Source organism: Saimiri boliviensis, chromosome 2 (genome assembly GCF_048565385.1).
Source record: "Saimiri boliviensis isolate mSaiBol1 chromosome 2, mSaiBol1.pri, whole genome shotgun sequence".
NCBI classification, from domain to species: domain Eukaryota; kingdom Metazoa; phylum Chordata; class Mammalia; order Primates; family Cebidae; genus Saimiri; species Saimiri boliviensis.
The window spans coordinates 173902294-173929596 of NC_133450.1; the positions used below are offsets into that span (position 1 = coordinate 173902294).

Here is a 27303-nt window from a genome sequence, read left to right on the forward strand (position 1 = left end):
GCGAAACTCCGCCTCAAAAAAAAAGAATAAAATAAAAAAATAAAGTAACATTTATTTACATCTCTTGAATTAAACTATGCTAGCTCCCTGCAACCAACTTGGCCTTGATTCGTTAATATAAATGAATAGTTAAGACTCGCCAGACTTACGAGAAAATGTAACAATGTGACTAACCAGAGCGTCTGTCTCTAGAAGTAAGAGAACTTAGGGAGCAGGAGGTAATGTAAAAAAAATTGATGTCCTAAGAGATGTTGAAAGGATACTGTATATATGTTTTTGTATTGTATATAAACATCCTGCTGTGAGAAAGAAGAAATTTGAAAGCAAGAGATTTTAGAAACTAAAAATGTGATTGCCGCAGTACATACATGGAGATTAAATTAGTGATTTGTAAAATATTCAACTAAATATTTCATAATATATAGCAAAAAGATAAAAGTGGAAAAAGTGAAGATATTGAGGGTCAAGTTAGTTTTCTAACAACTTTGTAATAGGAATTCCAGGGTGAAAGAAACAGAGAAAATGAAGGACGGAAACTTAAAACATCCAGAAAACTCTTTCCGTGAGCTGAAAAAGGACACAAGGCTTCAGATTGTTAGGACCCTCTGAAAGCTGAGCAGCACAAATGATAATTTATCAGTATCTAAACATGTCTCCAGACCCTCAAGGATAAAGAGAAAATCATAAAGGATTTCAGAAAAGAATAGGAAAAGAAAAACTTACTTAAAACTATATTGACCTTAGATTTCTCGTTAATAGCACACTGGGTATTGGAATACATTGGATGATTATCTTCTAGTTTCTTTGAAAAACTCATTTTGAACCTGGCATATTTATTCCCATTATTTTACCTTTTGTGAATAATGGCAATAAAGCCTTTTTCAGATTTATAAGAGTTTGATAATGCTTCAGTAATTCAATAATATTTCTTGCTTAGTCTCAAGAATAGATTCATACAGAATTGAAAATGAATCTAAGCAAGAAGAAATATTGAATGATGTCAAAATATTCAAAAATTTGTATTAGTAATATTAAATAATTGTTTATATAAAATATAAAACACGATAATTCCCTGGACCTAAAATCCTAGCCAGTTAAAACATGGGGAGTGGGTGGGGGTGAATAGTGTTAATATGATAGTGTGAAGAGTGAGAACATGCTAGAATGGAGTGTTTTTTGGCAGCTGAGTAGTTCTAGATGTTGACAGAAAAATAAGCTTAAATGTTAACTTGTTAGTAACCATCAGTCTTCTATAATTTCAAAATAATATAACAAAGGAAAAGAAATGTTTTAAAATGACAAATACTGCATCAAATAAGATTTTAGGAACTAGATAAAGTATACCTGTTACCACAATTACTGTGAATGAATTAGATTCCGTTATCAAATAAAGGCTCATATTAGGTTTTAAAAAATTCACTTGTGTACTATTTTCGAGACAAACCTGAAATTGAAAATTAAATGATGAAAATGAAAAGCTAGATAAATGATTAAGAAGGCACAGAATGTGTTAATATCCTCATCCAAGATAGACAATACAGAATACAAAGTGAAAAGCCTTACATAGTACAAAGAGAGGATTTTGTAATGATGAAGTCAGATTTACAAGCAAGTCCATTGAAATTAGTAATAAGAAAATTCTGTCTGACATCAGTTTTACTAGTCTTCTGGAGGTTCTGGCCATTATCAGTTCAAGAAAAGAAATAAAATTATGTGTGTATAATAAGATAAAAACTTAAAGCTCTTAATATCTGTAGACAATTAGAAAATACAAGAGAATTTACTGCCAAGTTTTTTCAGAATGGACAAGAGACTTCAGTGAGGTGGACAGAGAGATCAGAATATAAAACCAGTAGATTTTCTTTGCAAAAACAAAATTAGAAACTGTAACTTAAAATATTGGAAATATGGCTGGGCACAATGATTCACACCTGTACTTCCAGCACTTTGGGAAGGCAGAGGCAGGTGGATCAGTGGAGGCTAGGAGTTCAAGACCAGTCTGGGCAACATGATGAATCCTTGTCTCTACTAAAATGCAAAAGCCGGGCTTGGTGTTTGCCTATAATCCCAACTACCTGGGGGGTTGAGGCATAAGAATTGCTTGAACCCGGGAGGCAGAAGTTGGAGTGAGCCACTGTACTCTAGTCTGGGTGACACAGCAGGACTCTGTCTCAAACAAACCAAAACCAAACTGGAAATGTATGAAGACTGTATGTCAGAATTTATAAAACTTTACCAAAACACATAATGACTCATAGATATCTTAGATATGAAATTTATGTTATAAATATTTGTCATTGTTAGATTTGAGGCTTAATGATCTTTTGATTATAAGATATTTATCTTTGGTTTTCTATTAATTATATTTAATTGGTATTTGTTTTCTGATTCATGACCATAAGTTCATTGCAGAAAGATACTAAGTGAATTTCCCTTATGGTGCTGCAGGTTTCAAAGGGGAGTATTTTGTGTTATGTTTGCCAGCTTGATCACATTCTGAGCTCTGTTGAACAAGTCAGTTATAGGCCTTCATATAAACTGGTTAATGCTTTGGAATAATTTTTTTTTTTTATTCTTAGTGTCCTATGCTAAATAGGTTTAAAGTAGTCTATTCATCTGAAAACTGGTATCTTCTTGAACAAACTAATAGCTAATAAAATAGCCTGTATTTACATATGTTTATTATGTACCAGTCATTATTCCATTCACTACTTGGATAATACTGAGTAACCCATTGCATATTGACAAACAGCCCTTATAGGTTGGTAACCACCATTCTTAGGAACTAAAGCACAGAGTTTGAGTAACTTTCCTAGAGTCACACAGCTAATAATTGGTAGAGCTGGGTTTGAACCCATGACATTCTTAACCAATATACCATACTGTTGCTCATCAACTTTTAGTTAAACCAATTGTTAATTTTTGAAAGAGTAAACAAGATTCACTAGCTTTACAATTTTTAGATTGGTCAATGGTAGAAATAATCATAATCGGAGTGCTGAGAGGAACCTCAACATTTGTTTGAAATCTGGCCAGATCTTGTCTTGTGTAACATTGAAAATCATAAAGATGGAAACCTTTCAAAAGATAGAAGTCATAGAGACTGAAATCTTTTGCCTCTGTTATGCTAGGTTCCACACTGGCATGTCTATAAATAGGCAAGTCACTTGAACAGAACAGATCAACACACACACACACACACACACACACACACACAGAGAGAGAGAGAGAGAGAGAGAGAGAGAGAGAGAGAGAGACTGAGAAGATCCAAGTGAATCAGTGTTAAACACATGCTTACTTGGGATTATTGCTTAATGGTCAAGTGTTTTATACTTTTTTTGTTTGTAATAATCGTAATGGGAGATTCCAAAAATTAATTAAAGGAATATATTTTAATACACAAAAAGTAGATTGTGATAGTCCCTTTATTTTGAAAAATAACATTTATAGAATGTTGAGAAAATTACACCTCGGTTGTTAGATTTGAAACTTTAGATTTGTTAAAGGATATAAAATTACAGCTAGTTAGAAAGGAAAGTTCTGGTGTTCTTTGCCACTGTAGGATAGTGATATGTGGTTTCAAATAGCTGGAAAGAGGATATTGAATGTTTCTAAAACAAAGACGTGATAAATATTTCAGAAGATGGATATACTAACGACCCTATCTGATAACTATACATGTTATATAGTGAAACATCACTATGTACTCCATAAATATGTACAATTATTGTCAATAAAATAAAATTGAACTTAATAAAAGGTATCTTAATTAAAAGATTAGTTATAAAAAAGTGGTTAAGCAAGATAAACAGTCAATTTTGGATTTTGAAAGGAACAGGAAATAATCAGTTATTCATTAAATAGTCACCGAGAGCCTCTTTGGAATATACTTTTTTTTTTTTTTTTTTTTCCTGCTCTGTCACCTAGGCTGCAGTGCAGTGGTGCAAAGTTGGCTCAGTAGAACCTCTGCTTCCTAGGTTCAAGTGATTCTCCGGACTCAGCTTCTCAAGTAGCTGGGACCACAGGTGCACACCACCACACCTGACTTTTTGTATTTTTGTATTTTTCAGTAGAGTTGGGGTTTTACCATGTTGGGCAGCCTGGTCTCCAACCCCTGATCTCAAGTGATTCACCTGCCTTGGCCTCCCAAATTGTTGGGATTACAGCTGAGAGCCACTACACCTGCCCTGGAATATACATTTTAATTGGATTTTAGGATACAGACACAGTTACTGAGGCACTCATCATGCATAGGGTAGATGGGATATGCCCTGTAATAAATCATAATAGAGGCCGGAAAAACCTGCCTGGATTCATGAGTAAGCTTTGCTGGACAAATACAAGTTAGAATGTCCTTGGAATGTACTGGCAGAAACATACTACCTGTTTCTATCATATATGTGGTACCATTTTTTAATTTTATAAATGATATTTATATGATCCTCCTTGAGTATCATTTTTGAGCAAACAGTGGAATAAAAGAAATATCTGGAGGTCCTGCATTCGTTCTTTGCTTTGTGAACTATAGTTTCACTAGCAGTAGTTTTCTCTTGTATTTCAGATTTGATTTTCTTGTTGGGGAGTCAAAGAAAGCCAGTAACACAAAGTCAGAATTATGCTACTATGAGATAGCTGTAATTGAAATGATGCATCATGATTTGGTGGATTTGGTGAGAAAAGAAGTTGAACAGCTCGTTACCAGAAGGAGGTAACTCCTTTACCAGAAGTCTTGAGATTTATGCATTCCTTTCGTCTGTTGAGCACATAGGTCTTCTACCTGACCAATGACAGTTTTGAGCTTTTCACAATAGATGTTATAATAGACCCTTAGGCAATATTCCAGGACAATTAATGTAATGAAGTTGGGCACTCGGATGTAAATGTATTTCAAATGGGTAGACATGTTTACAAACTAAGTGGAGCTAGGCACCTAGTTAAGAAGTGATTTGGGGTGATTTCTACCTGGCAGGCTTATGGTGTATTGATTAGACTTTTGGAAGCCATGTGTCCTGTCATTCTTGCTTGCTACCATTTTTGTGAGAATGGATTACTTCTACATTTAAAACAACTTGAGTATTTTTCCTTTTGTCTCTATAGAAAACAAATGTAAAAATATACATAACTTGAATTTTATTATATTAGAGACTCAAATAGCACTAAAGCTGAATAAGATGAGTAAGGATAAAGTGTCTTTACACTTCGTTTTGAAGTTACCTATAGTTACCTTGAATGTAAGCTGTCTTCAAAGGGAATTTTTAATAGATACAATTAGATTTAGAATTCGTAAAGGGATCTCTCAAGGGAAACCATTCCTTACTTGTTTTTACCTCCTAGTAACCTTGGACAGTTCTTGGGCTTTCATATGTGTGTTGTTGGCTCAATTAACACATGAATATATTAGAAGTATCCACCTACCGTCCTAGAACCAATAAACTGTTTTCCAATATTGTCATATGTTATTCAGACTAATAGATGAAACATTGTGGAGTCTAGAGACAGGGTTTAGGTTAGGTTAGATTGCAGTAAAATTTTATTAAATGAAATCCTATTAATTTAGAGCTCGGGGTAATTTGATATAGGCTGAATTGAAACATAGGCAGGTGTTGAAGCTACAGTTTTTAGGCAGTTTGAATTTGCTCATTTGCCTTAGTACAATGAATGTGGTGATTTAAAATGATCGAATTATCTATCATTAACATATCAGCAGGGACTGGTACTTGGTAACACTTGGCTAATTAGTTTGTTGCAGTATATGTGTGGAAGTAATAGAATTTTATTTAACATTTTTCTTTAATTCAGTATTGCCTCCTTTCATTATTTCCAGTAGTATGAATTATTATTAATGATAATTATACTGGTGACATTTTACTTCATATGTGTCTAGTGTCAAATTGTATTCAATTTTTAATGGTAGAGATGCAGCTTGATCTGCATTAAGTGGAGTTATTCATGGAATTATCACTCAGTTTGAAATACTGTAGATGCCTTGTTTTTAGGAAATGAGAGGATAGGCAAAAAGAAGAGGGAGGATTGCTGGAGAAAGTTGCTAGAGAGTTATGAGTGCCACAGGTGCCAGCTCTTTATCTCAAGTCTAGTGACTGGGACTTCAGCCTACCTTCTACCTGCTCCCTGCTTCTCTCCCCAGTCCAGCTTAATATGTATCCCTTGTCATTGGTGTGGACAAATAGATATGGTGAATTGGTGACTACCTGAAAAATTGAAAAGGGAGTCATGGTCTGCCTAGCTGTTTTGATAGTGACATGAAGGAAAGAGTACTGCAATATAGGGATTGGCTTGTATGCCAATTTATTGAGGTAAAAGATGTGTTAGTGTTTACTTTGACAGAACATAGGGAGCAAGGGCAAGAGAACTCCAGGGGAATTGTTTCAGATCTCTTGTTACAGGGCTGCTTAGAGTAATATACAGGACTCTACTGAAAGAAGCAGGATTCCTAAGGGTGTGGGACAGAAGAGAGCATCTCACCTGCATCAAGAGTCAAAGGAGAACTTAATCTTGCAGACTTGGCCTCTTTGCTATGGAGCAGTAGGTTAATCTCCTTGGGACCTGTTAGATGTGAAGACACCCTAACTCTGTGTTGAAGGAGTGCTGACATTGTTCCTTAGAAGGAGCAGATTCAGAAATGGAAGTGGTGTGGGGAAGTCAAGCCTATCAGCAGCAATTAAAGGTTGTAAGGTTAAGGGGACCCCTGAGAATTCTGCCAGTTATCATTGTAGCCCTTTGTCACAGAGATTCTGGATTTAACCTTCCTAATCTCATCAGTGTAGGAGTAAGAAATGTGTAGATATTCTCAGGTTTAGGCTTCAGTGGGCATTGATTGATCATGCTGAACCATTTATTGTCGTAGAGATTGCCAGAAGGTGGGTTCATTTCACACCTATTCCTTTGGTTTCCATTTTAAATTTTTTTGTATGTGTTCCTGAGGTTTACAAGTGGAAGTCTCAAAATTTAGTTTAGCTTAAGCTTTCCTTGGTGATGTCATATTGTCTTTAAAATTAATGATACATTGATGAAATAAGAAGCAAAAAAGTATTTGCAATGATCAAGTATGCTCATTCTGTTTCTTTTCATGTTTTTCCCCTTTGAGACAATAGTGGAATTTCACTAGCTTGATAGAGAATTTTTGGTGCCTGTTTTAAAGCACTCAGTGAACATTTGATGAGTTCTTAGTTACTTACCAGGGAGGGTTCAGGCAATGGTCTGCAAAATTGCTGAAGGAAGTCCTGGAATAATTTTTAAAACAGTAAAAAAAAAAATGAAGAATCATGCATGCATATATTAGATTGTCTTAAATCAAACCCTAGCTGAATCTATAGTGACATATGCTGTTCATGAAAGACTTAATACAGTCCTTCTAATCGGATGAATTGTCTTGTTGTGCAAAAACTGTTATTACACTGTGTGTGAAACCAACCATGCTGCAGGGGGAAAAATTAAATCGCCTGACTGAGAGGTCACTGGTGAATACTAACACAAGATCTATTACCATTATTAGAGACTCTGGAGGACATTCACCCTTTTATGGTCTTTCAACTGCTGGAATGAAATATTTTAGTGGTAAATGACACCCTTCTGGGAAATCCTTCTGAAGATTCATTCTTTGCTGTTTGCTCGTAAGAAAAAAATAGCCGGTGGGGGGTGTCACAGGGAAAAATCACATTATTCCTTTCAGATCACTTACGAAATTTACCTAATTTGATTTGGTGTGATAACAATCACCTTTAAATGTTTCCCATTACACCCTTCTTAATCTGTATCTATTAGGACCACACTTTGTCTTTTGTGACATGTCATGCATGTTCTGTAATCGTTTCTGTAGGGAAATTCACGGTAGCATGAAAGCCCAGACATCAGAGTGGAGGTGGTTTATGTCGAAATTGGGATTAAGCACTTTAAGATACATGAAGTGAAAAGTCTGCTTATTTTGTTTGTTTTCTTTTAAGGGTCTTTGCATATATATAAGGAGGATTATGTGAATATATATTTTAGTTTTGCATGGCAATCATGCAGAGCAGTAAATATTTTAAGAAACATTTTCAGAAGTGAATTAATAGCTATTGATCTGAGGTGAAGCTTTATAATACAGTTATTCAAGTGGGAACCAGGTCCTTTCCAATGGATTATATTCATTATAAACTGTCAGTCCATTTGTTACAGTTTATTACCACTCTGGAATTTTCTGCCTTTTTGCTATTTGGCTGTATGGTTGAGATCTGGGGACAGGGAAGAAACAAAATGTTCAGCAGTAACATTGCAAATAATTTGGATAATTTTCTTTTGATTAATTTTGAGTTCAAATACCTGAATACTTGACTTTCTCTTCTTTCCATTATTTGATTTCAGCATCTCACCCCTCCCCCCAACCAATCCTGTTTCTTCAAAAGCCTTCTTATTTTCTTGCCCAAAAGATATGGAACTGTTAGTGATGTGAATAAGCATACAAATTCTGCTAGATTTCTCAGTGTCTACTTTTGTTACAGGTATTTTGATGGGTTCATTAAAACATATCTGTTGAAATGGGGGTTGGGAAGATGAAGGAATAGAGGAAGGGAAATACATTGTCAGAAAGAATAATACATAGATATTTGAGCTTCACCTGGAAATAAAAATAATTTTTTAAATAGGAGATAGAAACCCTTTGTCAGGGGTTGCTAATGAGAGGCTTGACCTAGCTGCTGCAGCAGCAGCATCTTTGGGGATGATGAGAGATGTAAAATGCACTGTTGCTAGGCAACTCTCTTGGCTGCCTTTGGAGCAGGTTCATATGTGCTAAGAGCTAATGAATCCTCATGTCTGCTCTTTGAAACTGTTCAAAAGCCAATGAAGACATACCCAGACATTTAGCATTTACAAGTACCTGGACCATTCTTGCCATGTCATTTAGTCATTAAAAATTAAGTTGGCCATTTAGTGTGTACCGAATATTGCTTTATTTTTCAAGGTAGGCCAAGATTTGAGCCCTGATAAATAGGTTTTCAGAAAGAAGCCCAATATAGATGACTTAGCACTGATGGGTACTATTTAAATTATTCCAGATGAAGTATTATTTTAAATTTGAATGCCTCCTGCCTCCTCAAATGGCAAATTTTTGGAGTCTGCCTGTTTCAGCCTCTTAGACATTTTAAAATTATACCTGCATGCTTTGTTCAGCCCAAGGTTGTTATTCTGAAGATGCTAGGAATCTGGAACCCAGAACTAATTTTGTAGGGGGCTTGTCTAAAACTCCCCCCTTTCCCCTCAAAAATTCTAGGTAATAGCCATATAAGACAAGCTACAGAACACGAATTGAAGCCTGAGAAGGGGCATCCCTAGATCAAATAATGAACCTAAGTACTTGTAAGATCCCACCCAACCTTATTATAATACCTTTCCCTCAGGGGCATTGTGAGGACTGAAAGATCCTTTACGTGAAAAAATATTGTAAAGTACCGTGCAAATGCTAGTTTTTTAAAATTGAATTCCATCTATTAATAATTGTCCAAATTCAAAAAGAATTTTCCATTACTGGATTATTAGCTATCAGGTTTACTTCTATTTTGATAATATATGAGATAATTACAGTGAAATTTATTTGTAACAGGATTTAGCCTATACCTGTTAATATTTTGGTTGCATTAACCTGTGATTTCTTTTGGTGTCATACCATCTAGTATAATACTGTGTGATAAGAGGCTATCATCATACTTGATTCCCCAACTGCATTAAAAAAATATTAATTGTTCTCTCTCTCTCTCTCTCTCTCTCTCTCTCTCTCTCTGTGTGTGTGTGTGTGTGTGTGCGTGCATGTGCACGCGTGCCTGTGTGCCTGCCTATTTTAAACATTTAGATGCAAAAAGGAGATAGGGAATAGTGCTGTTCAATAGACGTAAAATGTGAGCTACATACATAGGTTTAAATTTTCTGGTAGCCACATTAAAAAGTGAAAACAAATAGGTGAAATTAATTTCAATATGTTTTATTTAACTCAGTATATCTGAAGTATTATTTCAGTGTGTACTAAACATAAAAATTATTATGGAAATATATTTATTCTTAACCTTCCAAACCTGGTATTTATTTCAACTTACAGCACATCTTGATTCAGACTAGCTACATTTTAAATGCTCAGTGGCCATATAAGGCTAGTGACTACTGTGTTGAACAGTAAAGGTAGTAAAAATTCCCAGTGCTCACTTTTTCAATATATGTGTAAATATGTATTTAGAAGTACTCCTAGGCTGGGTGTGGTGGTTCATGCCTTTAATCCTAGCACTTTGGAAGGCAAAGGTGGGTGGATCACTAGAGGCCGTGAGTTTGAGATCAGCCTGGCCCACATAGTGAAACCCTGTTTCTACTAAAAATAGAAAAATTAGCTGGGCATGGTGGTGCACACCTATAATTCTAGCTACTTGGGAGGCTGAGGCATGAGAATCTCTTGAACCTGAGAGGCAGAGGTTGCAGTGAGCTGAGATGGTACCACTGCGTTCCTGGGTGACAGAGTGACAGAGTAAGACTCTGTCTCAAAAAAAAAAAAAAAATACCCCTTATTGGTTTTACTTAGCTAGAACCAGCCTCACAGACTCTGCAGTGGAACAGAAACCTAAAATGGTCAAGAACAAGAGATTTTCAAATGGGATTTTCATGAAGGTACTAAGAGCATGGTAGAATATCTGGCAGGTATTTTTCGGTGGCAGAAGTAGCCAGCCTCAACACCTATACTTTGTTAACCTTTCCTTCCTTTTTCAGTTGGTAAGTTCAGTTCAGCTCATGTTTACTGACTTTTTCTTATAGTCCTGGGTAAATACAAGAAGAGGAGGGGGGCAGGTTTGCCACCTGTAAGGCATTCACAGGCTAGAGTGGTATGTGAGAATGAGTAACTATGGCCCTCAGTATACTGGAATAAAGGTGTGTACAGAGAGTGACAAACAGTACTTAGAGTATCCTTTGCCTAGAAAGGGGCAGGCAATTACTTTATTATCCTTAAACATTATATTTTATGGGTGTGAATATTTTCAGTGTGTCAGTAGTTGAAATAGCAGGTTGAAAAAGGAGGAACATACACAAGGTTCAATGGGTAGATGTGCCTTGAAAAATAAATTAATCAGAAGGTAGGGGAGAAGCATGATCAGACTTTGTCTCCTGGCATCGACTGTCATCTTTGGGTAGGAAATATGTCCTCAGTCTCATTCTTTGAGCCTTTGCTGGGTGCTGTGGCCAGCTTAGCTGCTTCCTATTCTGCTACCTATGTCTTCTGGCCATTTAATATCCACTTTAGTCTTACCGCTTTTACTGAAAGTAATTTTTAGTAAAATATTTTACTAAAGCAATATTCTTTAAATATGTAACATGTAATAATAATTGTAAAATATTCAAGCAATGGCATAGTATGTACAATATTTGTTTTCCCCAAAAATATATACAAAGAAATGTACACAAAAGCATTATGTTGTACATGTTTCTTGGTAGTTTTATTTTTCACTCAAGACATTATGGCCATTTTTTGATATTAGTTTATGCAGATCTAACTTATGGTTTTTGAAGGCTGCTGGTGTCCCACAGCCTATCAACACTTTAACGTATGTAACTGTTTCCATATTGATGACATTTAAGTTGTCCAAGATTTTGTCGTTGTTGCATACTTCTGAGGCCTTCTCAGTCATCTCAGCCTTATGGAGTACTTTGTCTGAAAGAACTTTCTGCTATCATGTGAGTAATCTATCATTTGTGCTGTGTTATATGTAACCACTAGCCACATGTAACTACTGAGCACTTGAAATTTGGCTAGTGTGACTGAGGAACAGAAGATTTAATTTTAATTAATTTAATTTCAAATTGAAATAGCCACATGTGGCTAGTGGCAACTGTATTGGGCAGCCCACTTCTAGAATCCCTCTCTTCCTCTGAACAATAAAAATCAATTATTATGTGGCTGGGCATGGTGATTCACGCTTGTTCTCCCAGCACTTTGGGAGGCCGAGGCGGGTGGATCACCTGAGGTTAGGAGTTTGAGACCAGGCTGGCCAACATGGTGAAACCCCTTCTGTACTAAGAGTACAAAAAAATTAGCCAGACATATTGGCACACGCCTGTAATCCCCGCTGCTTGGGAGGCTGAGGCAGGAGAATTGGTTGAACACAGGAGGCGGAAGTTGCAGTGAGCCAAGATCGTGCCATTGCACTCCAGCCAGGCAACAGAATGACACTCTGTCTCAAACAAACAAACAAAAAAATTATTATCTATACTGTTTGTTTTGTACACATCAAAGACTTTGTTGACATGTTTTTGTATTATTTTGCCTTTTTTGTCTATAGAAACAATTTTTTATACTTTTAATCTTTGCAGTTGAGTTCAAGTTATTAATAGTGCTTGAAATTATAATTGTGAGTTTCTTAACTAGACTGAACTACTTGAGATGAGGGACTGTCTTTTGTCAGTTATGTCTCAAAGCCTGACATGATCCCGGTGTAGAGTTGGTGTTCACATATTTTTGATGGCTGGATATATAACTCATAGGAGAGTTTTTTTGTTTATTATTGACACTGGAAATACTCTGGAAGTTATTCTTTTTAGAAATCCTAGAATCCATTGTTTTCTTAATTGCCACTTTCTTGTAAAGCAAAATGTGGAATGGTCTTGGTTTCGGGGTTCCCAAGATGACTAACATGCTTAGTGATTCTCTAAAAGAACTCACAAGGCTCAGCATAGAGCTATAACCTTGCCTAAGATTTACTACACTGAAAGGATATAAAGCAAGATTAACAAAGGAAAAGGTTCATGAGGCGAAGTCTGGAAGACACCAGGTGCCGGTTTCCTGGAGTCTTCTCCCAGTGAAGTTACACAGGGTGTACTGAATTCCTTCAGCACTGAATTATGACAACATGTATGGGTTCTTTGGGAAGTCTACTATTTTATTAAACTCCCAAACATTGAAGTTATCTAGCTTAGTTACATAGTTGCTTACTGAGGTGAACTATATTGAATAATATCTCATTGTTGGAGGGATTTCAAACTCCTCCATCCAACTCTGATGTAAAACACATTACCAGTGACAGACATGATAGTAGAAATTGTCGGCACTTAATTATACGTTAAACTTGACTTACAGGAGGTTGGCTTTTAACTTTTATTTGACCAGTCAGACTGCCAAAGATTTAGAGCTCACATGGTAGAAATGTGTTAACTATTTTTGTCTAAGAAGGAAATTCTAGGGTTACAGGAATTCAGTCTCTACAGTTATCACTTATGTAAGTTTCAGAATGTTAGCACTTTATGTAACTTTTGATTGTATTCCTTTTTCCCTACTGGTAGTTACATAATAGTAATGTAACCAACCTTTACTTCATGATTTAAGTTTTCTTATACTGTTCTCTAAATAAATATGTTTTCTGACTCTGAGATTTAATGAAGATTCAGATGGCTAATGAGACTCAACCTGGAAGTAAAGCTTAGGCCAGGTAGGGTTGTGGTTATTTTCTTCTACATCAAACCACTCAAGTGATACAATATTTGACTTTACCTTATTCTGTAAAGTCCAATGTATGTAACTGTTTACACATTTCCTGTCTTTCGGTGCTTGAACCTCCTGTATTGCCGACCTTATTTTCTACATACTAGGAAATTTATACCTCAGATTCTAATGACGTTCTTCTTTTGGCCTCCTAGTAACCTTTACTGGACAAGTAAATTTTTTTGATTTTAAGTTAATTTGATCAGAGTATATTTTTGAGTACCATTTTTGGCAGATATTTTCATATTTGTTTACAGAATCGAATAGTTGCTACATTATAAGATCCATTTACTTATAGAATTTGAAGAGTTAAAGAAATTAGACATAGTTTATACTCTAAAAGCATTTTCAGTGTGCTGGGAACTAGGGACACAAAGATGAGTAAGTTGTCATCCCTGTCTTTGGTATGGCTAAGTGGCAATTACATGGGTTTTGGAGTTAGATTACTTTGATACAATCCTAACTTGAGTACAGACGTCAGTTTTGTCATTTGAAACATGGTGATAATCAAGATCTTCTACAAAGGGCTTAAGAAAATGTTATAGTCTTGAATAAATGCTTGCTGCTGTTATTCAAGTAATTACTACAGATCAGATGCTCGAGCTGGGTTGGAATAAGGCTAGAGTGATGAATCACCATAGAAAGATTGCTTGGTTGGGGCCTTTGCTATTCTAGATACATTTCTTTCCTTGACCTTGTTTGGCTCTCAAAGATTAAACTTCAAGACCCTAGACTGCTCTTTATAGTGTTAGTATATAAATATAATTTGAATCTTAGAGGAGTAAGATTATACTGTTTACCTTTTATTCAATGTTGCTTACTTGCCTGCAGATACCTTACAAGTGGAGGCAATAATTAGCTTTTCAGCACTTCTGCCAATAAACTTCTTTCCAATGGATGATTTAAATAATAACCAGACACCATAGGTAAAAATGTCAAGTAATTGAGGAAGGTAGAATTAACTAATGTTCAAAAACTTAATTGTATATGTCATTTTTGGTAAAATCATTTATTATATCATTTTTGGTGTTTTAAAAGTCTCAGTATTAAAATTAAGGAAGTATGTTTCTGTGTATATCATTCAAGCATATTCATTCTTACATTTTTTGTTTTATCTTTTCAGTTTAACTTAATACACACTATTATCTTACCATTCTTTTGTAAATGGCAAACACGCTTGTATGTATAGAATCTAGGTCAATTTTTCCTCAGGACAAGGTCTTATGCAAAGATGAGTCAGCATTTATTAAATCTAAAGCTATGAGTAAAATGTGAACTAAGAATACACTTTTTGTAGGAAGGTGTAGTTTTACAAAACATGGCTCTGAAAAGTTAAAAGCAGATACTGCTTTGGAGTTTCGCCTCTTCCATTGAATGATCATATCTTCAATTATTTCATTCCACTGGCAACTTTATTTTCTGTTTATACTAATTTATTACTGTATGTCTCATAGAGTAATAAAGTACGAGCTATCATATTTTTTAAAAAGAGGAATAGTTATAAACATAATATCTCATCTTCTAACCATGATGAATAGTAACAAAGCCCTTTTTTATTTCTAATAATTTATAAGTAGATAGCACTACTTATGGTTTTCATTATAGAACTGTCAGAAAAATTAGGCTGATTTTTTTTTTTCTGCAGCTTCACGAAGAGTTGCCAACATGTATGTTTTTTCTGAATCCAGGTTTGAAGTTTTATGCTCTGTTCTTTATATGCTTGATTTCAGTGAGATGCTGGTTTGTGTCTCTCCTGCTTGTTTTTTCTTGTATATTTTGTCCAATTTATGGGGTGAAAACTTGCATGATGGGTCTTTATTTCTATTACGGATAGCTTGGAATCTATCTTTGCTGTTACTCTGCCAAGGTAGAATAGAGGAGTGAACTGTGACATGAACTCCTGTACTCATTTTGCCATCATCTAACTTTGTCATCTCTTTGGGCCTCAGTTTCATCTTCTGTAAAATAAAGTTGTTAAACTAAATGAAGTTGGTAAGATGTCTTCTGACTCTTAAAAAACAATCCCATGATTTTTTATATATGGTAAACACACAACATGAAATCTACCTTAAATTCTAAGTGTACTATACAGTATTGTTAACCATATGAACATTTTTGTACAGTAGATCTCTAGAACTTTTCATTTTGCATGGCTGAAACTATACTCATTGAACAGTAGCTCCCCACTTCTCCCTCCCCCACTGTCTGGCAACCACCATTCTACTTTCTGCTCTAAGAGTTTGACCACTTTAGATACTTTGTATAAGTGGAATAATGCAGTATTTGTCCTTCTGTGGCTTATTTCACTTAGCATTGTGTCCTCAAGTTTCATCTCAGTGGTAGTATATGATAGAATTTCTTTCTTTTTAAAGACTGAGTAATGCTCCATTGCATGTGTATACTAAACTGGGTTTGTCGATTTATCTACTGATGGACATTTAGGTTGTTTGCATCCCTTGACTATTACGCATAATGTGGAAATGAATGTGGGAATGTGAGTATGTCTTCAAAATCCTTCCAGTTCTTTTAAATAAACAACCTCGAGATAGATCATAGAGTAGATTAAAAAAAATTTTTTTTGAGGAAACTTCATGCTGTTTCCCATAATGGCCACATGATTTTACATTCCCACCAACAGTGCACAAATGTTCTAATTTCTTCACATCCTTGACAACACTTATTATTATTTTTTTTGAAAATGCTAATCCCATGAGGTGTGAAGTGGCGTATCATTATGGTTCTAATTTGTGATTGGAAAGGATACTTGGTGTGATTTTAGTCTTAAATTACTTAAGACTTGCTTTGTGACCTCACATGTGATCTATCCTAGAGAATGCTCTCTGTGTACCTGAGGGAGAACATACTGTTGCTGTTGGGTGGAATGTTCTGTGTGTTTGTTAGGACCATTTGGTCTATAGCATTATTCAAGTCCTTTGTTTTCTTATTGATCTTCTGTCTGGATGTTCCATCTATTGTTAAAACTGGGATATTGAAATCTTCTACCATTACTGTATTGCTTTCCATTTTCCCCTTTGGTTCTATCAGTGGATTGCTTTATATATTTGGGTGCTATGATATTGGTTGCATAGATATGTATATATAATTGTCATATTGTCCTGGTGAACTGACCACTTTATCATTATATAATGCCCTTCTTTCTCTCGTGATGATTTTTGATATGGGCAACTTTGCTGTCTCTTGGTTACCATTTGTATTAAATATTCTTTCACTTTCAGCTGATGTGTGTCCTAGTGGGATCTTGTTTGGGTTTTAAAAATCCCTTCAGCCACTGTATGTCTTTTGATTGAGCAGTTTAATCCATTTACATTGAAATTAATTAGTGGTAGGAAAGGACTTACTATCGCTGTTTTGTTGTTTTTTTGTCTGTTGTGTTGCTTTTTTTTGGTCCCATGTTTCTTTTCTTCCTGTCTTCTTTTACATTTCATTGATTTAGTAGTGACACTTTGATTCCTCACTAATTTTTTCTTTTTCTTTTCTTTTTTTTCTCCTGCGACGAAGTCTTGCTCTGTTGCCCAGGCTGGAGTACTGTGGCATGATCTTGGCTCACTAGAACCTCTGTCTCCCAGGTTCAAGTGATTCTCCTGCCTCAGCCTCCCAAGTAGCTTGGATTACATGTGTGTACCACCAATACCCGGCTAATTTTTATGTTTCTAGTAGAGATGGGATTTTCACCATCTTGGCCAGGCTGGTCTTGAACTCCTGACCTCAAATGACCAGCCCACATTGGCCTCCCAAAGTGCTGGGATTACAAATGTAATCACCTCACCCAGCTACTCATTTTCCTTTGTGCATGTTCTCTCTGTGTGTGTGTGTGTGTGTGTGTATGTGTGTGTGTGTGTTGTGGTTGCCATGGGATTTACATCAATATCTAACAATATTTTAAGCTGATAACAAGTTACATAAACTTCACTCACATACATAAACTACTCTTTTCCTTCTTCCCCCTTTTTATGTTACCAGTGTCACAAATTACATCTTTTTAGTATGGTCCATCCATTTACGTGTTTTTTTTTAGTTATTTTTATTTTTGCCTTCTAAACCGTATACCAGAATTAAAAATGATTCACGCACCACTGTTACAGTATTACAGGATTCTTTGTTTATTTATGTTACCGGTAAACTTTATATTTCTATATGCTTTCATGGTGCTGTCTGTAGTCCTTCAGTTTTACCTTGCAGACTACTTTTAGTATCTTTTGTAAGGCAGGTTTAGTGGTGATGAACTCTCTCAGCTTTTGTTTATCTGGAAATATCATTATTTCTCCTTCTTTTCTTGTTTATTTTTGAGACCGAGTCTTGCTTTGTCGCCCAGGCTGGAGTGCAGTGGCACAACCTCAGCTTGCTACAACCTCTGCCTCCTGGTTCATGTGATTCTCATGCCTGCCTCAGCCTCCTAAGTAGATGAGATTACAGATGTGCACCACCACGCCCAGTTAATTTTTGTTTGTTTGTTTGTTTGTTTGTTTTAGTATAGATGGGGTTTCACCATTTTGGCCCAACTGGTCTTGAACTCCTGACCTCAGGTGATCCTCTCGCCTTGGCCTCCCAAAATGTTGGGATTACAGCATGAGCCACTGCACCTGAGCACTCCTTTATTTTTGAAGGATAGTTACAGTTTTACTGGATATAGTATCCAGTACCTTGGTTGTCAGCACCACTCCACTCAGCCCTGCCCACTCCTTTCAGCACTTTGAATGTATTATTTCACTCCCTTCTTGCTGGCATGGTTTATGCGGAGCAATCTTGTCAAACTCTTACAGGGGCTCTCATAACAGTCCCTTGATTCTAAATTAATGTGTATCAAGGAACTTGAACTCTAGATGAGGGAATAGAAAGCACTGAGTCTTAGGAAGCCAGATCTTGAAGTAGTCAATTATAGGATATTTACCAGCTTCTTTTATATTTAAGGTAAAATCCTAGCATTCATTCTGTTTTCTGCTGCTGAAAGGTAGAAGATTCAAGATCAGGAGGATCAAGAGCTGGTAATGACATCTTAAGTAAATAGATATTCCTAAGGAAATAATTATTTAATCAGTAATAATAAAAAATTAGCCCATCCTTTATGCAAAAAATATTTCCACAGACTTCTATCTATATTTGTGTTTTCCTGGTGAAAGTCTCTGTTTTATTTTTTCCACTTAATTGGGAACTTAATTTGGGCCTTTATGTCTCGAGAACTGCATTAAGTCTAAAAGATTATTTACTTTAAACATTTTCTACTTTGTTTATTTCTGAACTAGCCAGAGTAAAAGACACACGCTTACATACTGATTTTTAGGGCCAAGTCTCGTAAAGGAACTGTGTTCTGTTAGACATAAATACAGTACTTTGTTTCTCTCCTTACAGTATAATTACAACATTTGTTTAAAAGTCACACAGCTAAATACACTGTTTTATAAAATGTCACTGAATATACCCATTGCCCTTCTAAGAAGTAAGAATCTGTCAGTCTGTCTTGGTTGAAATCTTTTAGGAGGGGTTAATACATTGAGATCAGTGTAAGCCAATCTAAGATAACCTTTTGTTTTTAATTAAAATGGGAACTGAAAAATCAGTTCGAAAATTTGTCTTCTTTCATTTGCCCAAGGTGAGGGTGATAGAATTTCTGTTCCAGTCAAGTCTCTGCACTTGGTAAAACATCACACATTTTGGCTGTCTGTTGTGAGATGGTAGTTATTACCTGCACAGCTTCACATGTTGTCATGGTATATCATGCTCAGGGTCATTAGTGAATTAATGTTCAACTGTTAATATCTTGGTGGTAGAGTTAAGAGGATATTTTTTCCGTTTTGAAATTGAATTAAAATAGATGTCATCTAAGTTTAGAGGGAACAGTCTCTTAAAGAATAGAACAGATAGAGAAAATTAACTAACAAATACAGTGGGCCCTTGGTATCAGCTGGCTTTTCATCTGTGGATTCAACCAACTGCAGACAGAGCATACTTGGGGAAGAAATTAAAAACAACAATTTAACAACAAAGATAATATGAATAAACAATATAGTGTAACAGCTATTTACATAGCATTTACATTGTTTTAGTCATTGTAAGTAGTGTAGAAATGATTTAAAATGTATGGAAGGATGTGCATAGGTTAATACAAATACTATGCCATTTTATATAAGATGCTTGAGCATCTCTGAATTTTTTTATCCATGGGATGAGGTATGCACATCTGTGTGCCTGACCGTCCTGGAACCAATTGCTATAGATACTGAGGAATGACTGCTGGACAACAAACCTTTGAAATGTAGCATATGGCAAATAAAATTTTTTGGCATTACATTTTGTGCTGTCAAGTTAAGTGCTTTGCTTATAGTAGGTATTCACCAAATAATTTTGAAATGAATTTTAAAAAACCATTAAAATATAATTATGTCTCATACAGTTCATCCATTTGAAGTGTACAATTCAGTGGTGGCTTTTATTATATTTACAGAGTTTTGTAAACATTACTACAATCAATTTGGGAACATTACATTACCCCAAAAAGAAACCTCATGCCCATAAGGTATCACTGCCTGTTTCTCCCTCTCTGACCACCCCCTGCTTCTTACTTCCCCTATCCTAGACAACCACAATTCTATTTTCTATCTCTACAGATTTGCCTGTTCTGGGCATTCTACTTATATAAATGAGATTATACAACATGTGGCCTTTTGTGACTGTTTTTATTTTTCTCTTAGCATAATGTTTTCAAGGTTCATCCATGTGTCAGTAGCATGTGTCAGTACTTCATTTATTTTTATGGCTGAGTAATACTCCATTGTATGGTTATACTTGATGTGTTTATTCATGCATCAGTTGATGGGCATTGGGTTGTTTCCACTTTTTGGCCATTGTAAACAGTGCTGCTCTGAGAATTCATTTGTAAGAGTTTGTGTGGACGTAAGTGTTTCCTCTTAAGTAGATAACTAGGAATAGAATTCTAGATCATATGGGAATTCTTTGTTTAACCATTTAAGAAATTGACAGAATGTTTTCTAAAGGGACTGAACTACATTACTACCAGCAGTGTACAAGGGTTCCAGTTTCTTCACACAGTAGGCAACACTTGTTACTGTCCATCTTTTGATAGCTTTTGCATCATGTGTCAGGTGGTATCTCATGGTTTTGATTTGCATTCCAGTATGTCTAATGAAATTGAGCATATTTTCCTGTATTGGCCACTTGTTTATCTTTGGAGAAAAGATGTATTCAGATCCTTTGCCTATTTTAAAACCTTTTTTTTTGTTGTTGTTAAAGTATTGGGTTTTTAGAGTTCTTTTTATATTCTAGGTACAAATCCCTTACTAGCTATGTGGTTTGCAAATATTCTTTCCCATTCTGTGCATCGTCCTTTCACTTTATTTACGGTGTCTTTTTATAGACAAGCATTTTTACGTTGATGAAATTCATTTTTCCTTTTGTGGCTTGTGTTTTTGGTGTCATATCTAAGACAGTTTTGTCTACTCAATGTCACAAAGACATAATCCTATATTTTCTTTTGAGATGGCTTCTCACTCTGTCACCCAGGCTGGAGTGCAGTAGTGCGATCTCCGCCCATGGCAACCTCCATCTCCCAGCTTCAAGCAATTCTTCTGCTTTAGCCTCCAGAGTAGCTGGGACTACAGGCACATGCCACCACTCCTTGCTAATTTTTGTATTTTTAGTAGAGACAGTGTTTCACCATATTGGTCAGGCTGGTCTTAAACTCTTGACCTTGTGATCCTCCCGCCTCCGCCTCCCAAAGTGCTGAGATTACAGGCATGAGCCGCTGCGCCCAGCCAATCCCATATTTTCTTGAAGAATTTTACAGTTTTAGCTCTTAACATTTAGTTCTAAAATCCATTTTGAGTTAATTTTTACATGTTCTATGAGAAAGGGATCCAACTCGATTCTTTCACATGTGGATATCCAGTTGTTGAATTCTAGCACTGTTCTTCCAAGAGACTCTTCTTTCCTCATTGTTTTTTTCTGGGCATCCTTGTCAAAAACCAATTGATTATAAATTAAGTATTCGTTTCTGGACTCCTGAATTCGATTTCATTGATTTGTCTTTCTAATTTTATGCCAGTACCATACTGTTGTGATTACAGTAGCTTGGTGGTTAATTTGGAAGTGAGAAGTTTGGGTCCTCAAACTTGGTTTTTCTTTTTCAGGATTATTTTGGATATTTAGGGTTCCTTGCTTTTACACATGTATTTATAATCAGCCTCTCAATTTTTGTAAAGAAGCAAGCTGGAATTTTGATAAATATTACATTTAATTTCAAGATTAATTTGAGAAATAGTTATGTCTTAACAATATTATGTCTTCTGATCCATGAATGTATTGCTTTTTTTAATTTTGTGTTATGCATAGAGATTGAATTGAGGACTTGGAGGGAAATTTTTGTCCATTGGCTCCTTTATAGTACACTGACTTCACTTCTTATTGGAGTAACCTAAATGAATATTTAATTATGTGAAATAGTGTTATTTACATATCTTAAGTGTTGGCTATTCATTAGAACTTTAAACTTCTTGAAGTAGGATATATCTTTTTATTTTTGGGGGGACAGAGTCTTGCTCTGTTATTTAGACTGGAGTGCATGGCTCAAGGCCAGGTTGACCTCCTGGTGTCAAGTGATCCTCCCACCTTACCCTCCTAAGTAGCTGGGGCTTCAGGTCTGCAGTACTATGCCCAGCTAATTGTAAAATTTCTTGTAGAGACAGGGTCTTCCTGTGTTGCCCAGGCTGGTCTTGAACTCCAGAACTGAAGCAATGCTCCTGCCTTGGACTCCCTAAGTGCTGGGATTACAAGTGTGAGCCACCATGCCTGGCAAAGCAGGATGTATCTTAACTACTATTGTATTTATCAGAAATTATGTCATAGTTGTTCAAGATAAACACTTTTTGATTTGTGTTCAGCAGCTAATTATAAAAATGGTAGAATACGCCTGTAATCCAAGCACTTTGGAGGCCAAGGCGGGTGGATCACTTACGGTTGGGAGTTCAAGACCAGCCTGACCAACATGGTGAAACCCCGTCTTTAAAAAAAAAAAAAAGGTAGAATACTAGTGATAGTAGAAATTATCATTAGCAAGTGATAGCTAACTGATATGTTATAAGTCTTCCAATTTATTTGTGTTCATATTACTCCTCTGGAAAAAAGAGGTAAATATTCCATTATATATTACTTTTTGGTAAAAAGGCATAATTAATATATATTTTCCTACTGTTTTTTTTTACTTTAATTTTCTATGGAACATAATATATTTTAAAAATTCATTTTAGGTGCCAAATCTGATTCCAGTTTTGATGTTCAAATTAGGAAGACCACTGGAACCTATATTATATAATGATATATTGTATACTTTACCGAAGCTTGGCGTTCACAAGGTTAGTATGTTAATTAATTTAGTGGGGGGGAAAAGTGAGTCATGAATAATACATTGAATTCTTTTTGATATGATGAGATTTTGAGCCCCAGATTTTGCCATAATCACAATTTCTTTTGTTGAGCCAGGGGGTAATATCTAAAGACAAAAGTATTTATTACAACATTTAAGAATTAATTCTTTTAAGTTACTTATTCGCCAAGTTTTTACTTGGGCTGTTCCTGAGATTCGGTCCTTATGTCTCCAGTATTGCTATCTAACCCCGCCAACACTATTTTTCATCCTCTAAGAAGGTGGGTAATATTGAAGCAAGTTATCTTCTCAGTCTTCATTTTATAACAAGGGGTTTAAAAATGCTTTTGGTAACCTCGAGGTTGTCAGCATTTACGTTTATGCCGCTAGAGTTTCTTCAATATTTTCTAGGTGTGTGTAGGACAGATTCTACGAGTAATACAACTGCTTGGAACCACCCCACGACTAAGAGCTGTCACTTTGCGCTTGCTGACATCTTTGTGGGAAAAGCAGGTAATTTCAGATACACACTTTCATGAGTATTAAATATATTCCTTTCACTGAAGGAAAATAATGATGTCATATATGGCAGTGCTCTTGTTTAGTGGTATTAATGAGTGGCATCAATGATTGCACTGAAAAATTTTTGATATATTGTGATGCATTTGTAATACAGTTAGTTGTGATTGATTTTCAGAGAAATTGAGAATATAAAATTTTATTTCTTTGTTTCTGAAATTTATCTTACGATTTGTTTGAGAAAGTAATGGAAATATAGTTATAAGTGATTAGAGCCTTTGTAATTAGGGTGAGATTTAGCCAGTTTCTTCTTGTTTTATGAAATCAATAGTACGTTGGTCTGTAAGAAAATCCCCAGTAATCACAACAGCTGACTTCTCTGCTGATTAGAAGAACTACATTATAATTTGCAATGCAAATGGAGGATTTGAAGGTGAAAATGGCACATAAAAGGAAGACAATGATTATTCAACTCAAATTGGGAAATTACCTTTTTTGTAAAATTGCCTTCGTAGGACCGAGTCTATCCTGAACTGCAGCGTTCCATGGCCATGTCTGATGTACCTTCTCTTTCGATGGGCAAGGAAGTCCAATGGGAGAAACTGATTGCAAAAGCAGCCTCAATTAGAGATATATGTAAGCAGAGGTATGATGTCATTAACTCTTGGGAATGGATATCGTGATATATTATTTTTTATTTATTTTTAATTGCAAGCAAGAGGCCAGAAAAGATAGGCAGACGATATGTGTATACCAGTAATTTTTAACTTAAATTTTCTTTTCTTTTTTTTTTTTTTTTTTGAGACAGAGTTTCGCTCTTGTTACCCAGGCTGGAGTGCAATGGCACGATCTTGGCTCACCGCAACCTCCGCCTCCTGGGTTCAGGCAATTCTCCTGCCTCAGCCTCCTGAGTAGCTGGGATTACAGGCACGCGCCACCACGCCCAGCTAATTTTTGTATTTTTAGTAGAGATGGGGTTTCACCATGTTGACCAGGATGGTCTCGATCTCTTGACCTCGTGATCCACCCGCCTCAGCCTCCCAAAGTGCTGGGATTACAGGCTTGAGCCACCGCGCCCGGCCCAACTTAAATTTTCTGATTATAAAATTTAATAATAATGAACAATAGCTTTGAGAAGTATGTCTTTCCTTTTCAGATCTAGTCTTGTATCTAGGTTTGTAGGATATTTATATCCTTTTCTTAATAATTTCATGTTGCAGTAAAATGTGATATTTTCCATTTTTCTGTATATAAATCCCTGAAAACTAAGCAGTAGACCGTAGTCATAAACTGTTCTTTCTTATAGTATCCTATTGTTTAGAGAGATAATAAGTTTTAATAGGAGACTTTATTTGTGACTTGCTTCATGGAAGTATTTGTAATTATAACAAGTAAGGAAATTATGATGAATATTCATGTATGCTGTAAGCTTTAAGGAAAACATGAAGAAATTAGGAAGATGACTCTGCTGTTCTAGATTATGGATTAATAAATAGGGTGGAGGTGACAAGACTGAAAAACACAAGTCAAGCTCTTCTATATCAATTTTTTCTTGCATGGAGTAAGGCAAAAATGTTTACAGAGGAAATAGACTTGATGCGTTTGAAATAGTTGTAGTCCTGCAGTTTCTTTTGTTGATTAGGCCACTGTGTTAAATTCTTGGTAGCATCATTCACATTTGTGTTAATGACAGCAATGTGAATGCTACTTTTGGAAGTTGTGCAGTGGATTGGCCTAGATGTTGATAACATGGATGATTCCAGTTTCAAGTAAAGATTAGATCAGAATATATAGAAGCTAAGCCCAGCAATTTTACCTCTTTTCTAAGCTGCCATCTTTTAGCAAAACAAAAATGACCTTGGTGTCAAAGTTACCAAAAAAAAAAAAAAAATTACATATGTATAACCCAAGAATAGGGAGTTTGAACTATTTTATTGAACTATTGGCATGGAAAAAATTTCAGAGATGAAAGTTACTGGCTGACATTCTTATTTTATATAATTAAAGCTGAGGCTCAGGATAGAATGAATATCAGACCAGTTCAGAGTCTACTGATAACTTACTCAGTTCTTTAGGGTTTCTGCCTCCAGATCTGTGGGATACTGAATAGAATTCCGACAGGCAATTTCATCAATTTACATTTTGTTAATTAAAGAAAAGTATGATTGAAAAGTAATAAGAAATTCAAGGAATAGACTTGCATAGCTATGAAATTAATGGTATTCTGGGGGTAGCACAATATATGTGGATTAGCAAGTAGAGGAAGGGGAGGAGAATGAGTGAATGAATTTAGCACAGTGCCTGGGATGAAATAAGAGCTCAGTCAGTTACAGTTTTTATAATTTTTATCATTATCATTATTGTGATAGGTGTAAACCCCCAGTTACTATTGTTTCTACCACAAATCATCTTCTTTTCTCAAATTCCTGCTCTTGTAATGAGTATCTGATGCCATCAGTCAAGAATAGCTCTATCTTTATTGATAATCTCAATTAGATAAGTTAGTTATTTTTACCGTTATTATAGCCTTGAGTTTTTCTCAATTTAGACAATAGGATTTGTGATTTAAGTTGAATGAAATTTGTTTAAAAGTGTCTTTTTGGGATATTTCTATATAAAAATGAGCATAAAATTATAGCAGAAAATGATCATGATGCACATTTTTGAAGAAACACAAGACATGGTATTAGTATTTGAGGCTTACCATTTAGTGACACAAGGATATAGAAAATGATGGATGCTTTTTATTTAGGCAGAAGACCTGGAAGTGATAATTGATCTTCAGAGTTAATTTTGCTTTTAAACTTTGATTTATTTTAGGCCATATCAGCATGGTGCAGATATGTTAGCAGCTATTTCTCAGGTGTTGAATGAATGTACCAAGCCTGATCAAGCTACTCCAGCAGCATTGGTATTACAAGGTCTTCATGCACTCTGTCAAGCTGAGGTAGGCATTTCTAAATTGCTTTGAGTAATTTTGAAGAAAATCTTTGAAACGGCAAAGTCCATACAAGAATGTAAGATTATATTCAAATAACTGGAAGTCTGAGTATTCATTCCTAGATATTTTTTTTTTTTTCTTGGAAAAGTGAAGCAAGTCCTACTTTACAGTTCTTTCTAGAAGGGAATCTTGAAACATCCAGTCATGTAGGCATTCTCTAGAGATGAAAGGAAACCAGACTTGAGATTTTTCTTTGTTCTTACTTACATATATTTTTTTATGACAGAAGGGAAAGTTATGCCCATAGGAGAACTCTAGAATATATTTGCTCTTAATTTTGTGATGAGAGAGCTTTAGAAGTAGGTGAGGTAAAGAAATTGTTGTGGGCCAGTGATACTTTTATAGCTAACAAAAATTATTGTTTGCTAAAAGATGGAGAAAGAACCATTCATTCCTAGTGATTGGATTGAATAGGGTGGGTAAATGAAAAATTGCATGGTGGCATGCACCTGTCATCCCAGCACTTGAAAGGCTGAGGTAGGAAGATTGAGGCTGCAGTGAGCCGTGATTGCACCACTGTATTCCAGCCTGGATGACAGAGGAAGACCCTGTCTGAAACAAACAAACAAAAGGCAGATTTTAGCTACTATGTTCACAAAAATGGTAACTGTGTAAGATGACAGATAAATTAGTTTGCTCCACTATCATAGCCATTTTACTCTCTCTATGTATTCTGTGACATTACGTTGTAAATCTCAAATATAAGCAGTAGAATATATATTTAGAAATTGATGGACATTGAGATTGTTTTTATTTTTGGCTATTTTGAGTATTGCTGCTATGAACATTTGTATACAAGTGTTTGCAGGGATACATATTTTCATTTTGGGAGGGAAATCTAGAAGTGGGATTGGTGGGTCATATGGTAACCATATTTAACCATTT

At 35.5% G+C, this 27303-nt stretch overlaps 1 protein-coding gene across 6 annotated transcripts in view; it reads left to right on the plus strand.

Annotated features, from left to right (window-relative positions):
- FOCAD (focadhesin) overlaps window positions 1-27303 on the plus strand; it is a 312140-nt gene that overhangs the window by 109217 nt on the left and 175620 nt on the right. For all 6 annotated transcript variants that reach the window (XM_074394918.1, XM_003928127.4, XM_074394919.1 and 3 more), the window contains 4 exons: window positions 22783-22887; window positions 23310-23411; window positions 23933-24063; window positions 26238-26364. In XM_074394918.1, the coding sequence (XP_074251019.1) occupies window positions 22783-22887; window positions 23310-23411; window positions 23933-24063; window positions 26238-26364 (465 nt within the window). The remainder of the gene's footprint in view (window positions 1-22782; window positions 22888-23309; window positions 23412-23932; window positions 24064-26237; window positions 26365-27303) is intronic.